At 51.5% G+C, this 4,082-nt stretch overlaps 1 protein-coding gene across 1 annotated transcript; it reads left to right on the top strand.

Moving 5' to 3' along the window:
* Positions 1-233: 233 nt before the first annotated feature.
* On the top strand, positions 234-1,202 carry LOC105809069 (chromosome unknown open reading frame, human C10orf95; the record flags this gene model as incomplete). Its single annotated transcript, XM_012642828.1, is given in 2 exon segments — positions 234-256; positions 497-1,202. Coding segments are annotated over 2 exon segments (729 nt in total), but the record flags the coding sequence as incomplete, so codon positions are not given.
* Between the last annotated feature and the right edge of the window lie 2,880 nt (positions 1,203-4,082).

Genomic DNA, 4,082 nt, shown 5'->3' with positions numbered 1-4,082 from the left:
AGGCAGTCCCTGAGCTCGGGGCTCTGCCTTTAGGGCAGGGCCACTATGACAGGTGTTCACCGTGGCACAGACAGAGGCTGGCTGGCTTCTGGCCAGATCGAGGTGTTTCCCTTTGCCTGGTAACGGCGAGGTGTGGCTGAGGCAGGGCATGGAGGGGAACGGAGCAACTGAAAAGTGGTGGTGGAGGAGCCTCGCTCAGGATCCCTCTGGCTCCTCCAAATGCTGGGGACCAGCTCCCCCAGGCTGAAGGAGACAAGTGAGTGGGGAGTTACTGGGAAGAGCATCACAGGAGCTGAGGGCTTGAAAAGGCCTTGGGTCCTTACTCGTGCTGGGAGCCGGGGGTTCAGCCCAGCCTGGGGACAAGAGGTGAGGTGGGGAGCGAAAACACTTGATGTAGGGAGTTCGCCACAGCTATGATTCAGAGCTCTGGGTTACCAGGCCCCAGGGACCGATAGGGGTAAGAACAAAGTCTGTAACCACACACCCTCCACCACAGGTCCGGACCAGGATGAGGCCCCAGTGAAAATGGCCATCGCCTGAGGTTCGGACCATGTACTCATACAGCTGCCTGCCGCCCGAGGAGGGCGTCTGGCCGCCGGCGCTGCCCCTCACCTGCGCCTACCTGCCCGCCTCTCTGCTGCTGCCCCCCATCCAGGCCCACAATTTCTGCAGCCGACCCTGGAGCCTGAGTGCGGGCGAGTGGGCGGCCCCGCGGGAATACCACTGCTTCCACGGCCCGGGCGCGCCCCTGGCTGCCGCGCCGCCCTGGTGGGCCTTCCCGCCCGTCTACGGCGCGGCCCTGCGCCCGCCCTTCCCCGCCGCCGGCGTCCCGGGGCCGTCACTGCAGGCGCCCGCGGCGGCGGGGGCAGCGGCGGCCGAGAGCTGGACGCCGTGGCCCGAGGGCAGCAGCCTGGAAGCCGAGCTGCGGTGGGGCCGCGTGGAGCGCGCGCGGGGCCCGCGCCTGGAGCTGCCGGACTTCGTGCGCCGGGAGCTGCGGCGCGCGTACGGCACGTACCCGCACACCGACGTGCGCGTCACCCACCGCCGCGGCGAGTTCCTGCTGCAGGCGGCGCCGCGCGTCCGCGAGCCCGAGTACCGCGTGGGCAGGCGCGTGGTGCGCAGGCCTGACAGCGGCGACAGCGCTGGCAGCCCGGCCCGGGAAGCGGCGGAGCGCAGCCGCCCCGGGAAGAGGAGAGGCCTGAGCTGACGGCGCCGCAGGACCCAGCGGCCGGCCCGCGAGAATGCTCGCGCCTCTCCTTCCTGCGCCTGCCACCGCCAGCCGGCAGACAGAGGCCGCACCCGTGCGCGGGAGCCGGTGCACCTCTCCTGTCTTTGATTTTTTTTCCATGACTGCCCGCCGCCCCCATCCTGCGCTTCTTTAATTTCTTTCGCATTATTGCTGGACGTTGAGGGAGGACGAAAAGCAATCAAGGACATCTCTGCGAGTTCTGTTCTTCTTTCCTTCTTGGGGCTTAGGAAGCGAGGAGTAGGGTGGTAGAAGGGCCTGGACCCTTTGTTCCCTCACTCCTCCTTCCCTTTTTCAGCCTGCCCTTCTGTAAGCCCCAACTTTTCCCTCCTCTCCTCCCTCTACCAGAGCTCCCCCACTTCCCACAAAGCTGAGGGAGCGACATCCCCAACTTGTAAAGAAAAGTAAATAAATGAGTGAAGTCAAGTGTACACTGTGAGATAATTTTTATTTTGGGGGTGGTGTTTCCTCATGGGTGTAAAGGGAGCTTTACATCCCTCCTTGGAGTGCAAGGTAGGGTGAAGGGTTGTTACAGTGGCCCTCTGGAGAATGTGTGCACCCTGACCCCTGTGCCTACCTCCCCTCCTCCCCAGCTCCCCTCCAGTGTTCAGGCTAACACCTAAGCTTCCTTGGTCCTGTGGCCACCGTCCACAGAGATTCTGAGGGTGTAAGCTCTGTCGTCGAAGTGTGGTAGGCATGACTAGGGAAGGGAAGCCTGAGACCTGGGCTTAAGGCTGGCTTTGACATTTTCTAACCTATAACTTAAAGCTCTCTTAGCCTCAGTTTCCTCATCTGTAAAAGAGACATAAAATAACCCAGCCTACTTGGAAGTTAAGATGAAAGTCACTTCTGTTTTCCCAATTCTTGCTAGGTCTTTAATTTTTAATAGGTTGAGGTTTGCAATCTTACAGGAGTTTGCTGGAGAGTGGCCACATGTCCAATTTTAACTGCTCTAGCCAGATCACAAGCTCTGATGCCCAGCTGTAGAAATTTGGTCCCTTGTGGAATTGCTTACTGAACTTTTGTTTGGTTACCTGGGTATACAAGTGTGTTATTGAAGCTGTAGACCACCTGGTTGGATACTGCTGTATTTATGAGTTTTATGGCGTTCTCTCAAACCTCAGCACTTTGAAGAGGTGTTTCCTCTGATCAGTGGTTTGCTCTTATCTTTTAAGCACCAAGGATCTCATAACTGATCATGTTTTTCTTTTTCCCTGGTTTCCAGGGAGCTCAGAGCCAAATTTGCTTAGTATCTTTTGTATAAAGGCTGGATCCTGAAATCTGTTACCCCTAGTTTCATCTTATTTTCCTTTCCCTTTTTTAAAAATGTTATAAAAACGCAAGAAGGTGGCATAGTGCAATGGGTCTGCTATGTGACCTTGTGTGAATTAGTTAATGTCCCTGAACCAATGTCCTCATTTCAAATGGGGATGATGATACTAGAACCTATCTCATAAGGCTATTGAGAAGATCCTATGAAATCTTGGTGTTTCCACAGTACACAGTGTCTACCACAGTGCCTGGCATATATTAAGTGCACATATGTTAGTGTTTATTTTAAAAAATAGTTTGCAATACAGAAATACATGATGTAGGAAGCTGACATCTTTTCTGATTTCCCTCACACCCTAATGATCACTGGGGTCCAATCTATTATGTTTCTATTTTTTTCTATGCACATAGTGTTAATTACATAAAAGGAATTTCACTGTTTTGCCTATCACATTTTACACTAAGTATATCTTGGACATCATTCCACGTCAGTGCATATAAAACAAACTCATTCTTTAACCGCACTCAGTATTCTGAAGCTATTGGATTATTTCCAGTTTGTGGATATTAAAAAAGTACAACAAATTTCTCCAGTGCCTATTATTTGCCAGGAACTGTTCTGGGCCCTGGGAATACAGTAGCGAATGAGACAGCCATGGTGGTCCCTGCCCTCATGGAACTTATATTTTAGTGGGGAGAAATGGGGATGGGGCCACAGGCAAATAGATAAAGGGAAGTTGTTATACTATAGCAGGAATAAGAGGGTGAGATAGAAAGTGGGAGTTAGGTAGCAGAACTTAATTTAGAATAAGGTAATCAGAGAAAGCTTTTCTGAGGAGGTGACATTTTAAGCTAAGATCTAAAGAATGCAAAGATTGCCTTGTATCAAAACAATAAAACAGAAAAAAAAAAGAATGCAAAGAAGGTAACAGGCAAACAGAAGGGCGAGGGGGAAGCCAGGCAGAAGGCCTGGTGGGTACAAAAGCCCTAAGGAGTGAAGGTTATCTTCACTCACTCATCAGGCATCTGAGAGCCCACGATATGCTGGTCAGATTCTAGGTACTGGAGCTATAGCAGAAAACCAAACAAGTCCTTGCCCTCATAGAGCTTGCATTATAGGTGTAACGTAGAGGAGGAGAGACTGACAAGCAAATAGGTAAGTATATGACATAATATCAAATAGTGAAAAATGATGGGTACAGTTTTAAATGGAATAGAGAAGGCTTCTCTGAAGAGGTGACTCTTGAGTGGAGACCTAATAAAGACCTTTGCAAGTCATTTGAAGGAGACTTGCAGGGGGAGAAAGGCAGATACAACCACCCTATGGCTGAGTGTCCTTGTCCTGTGAGCAAGGAGGAAAGCATATGATTGCATATATGAAGATTATAACAGCATATTTTTACTGTAACTTTTCTATGTTTAGATGCACAAATATTTATCATTGGGTTAAAACTGCCTACAGTATTCAGTACAGCCACATGCTGTACAGGTTTGTAGCCTAGGAGCAACAGACTATACCACACAGCCTAGGTGTGTCATAGGCTATACCATCTAGGTCTGTGTA

The sequence above is a fragment of the Propithecus coquereli genome, unplaced genomic scaffold (assembly GCF_000956105.1).
Source record: "Propithecus coquereli isolate 6110/MARCELLA unplaced genomic scaffold, Pcoq_1.0 Scaffold18867, whole genome shotgun sequence".
NCBI lineage: Eukaryota > Metazoa > Chordata > Mammalia > Primates > Indriidae > Propithecus > Propithecus coquereli.
This window is presented reverse-complemented; position numbering and strand designations above follow the sequence as displayed.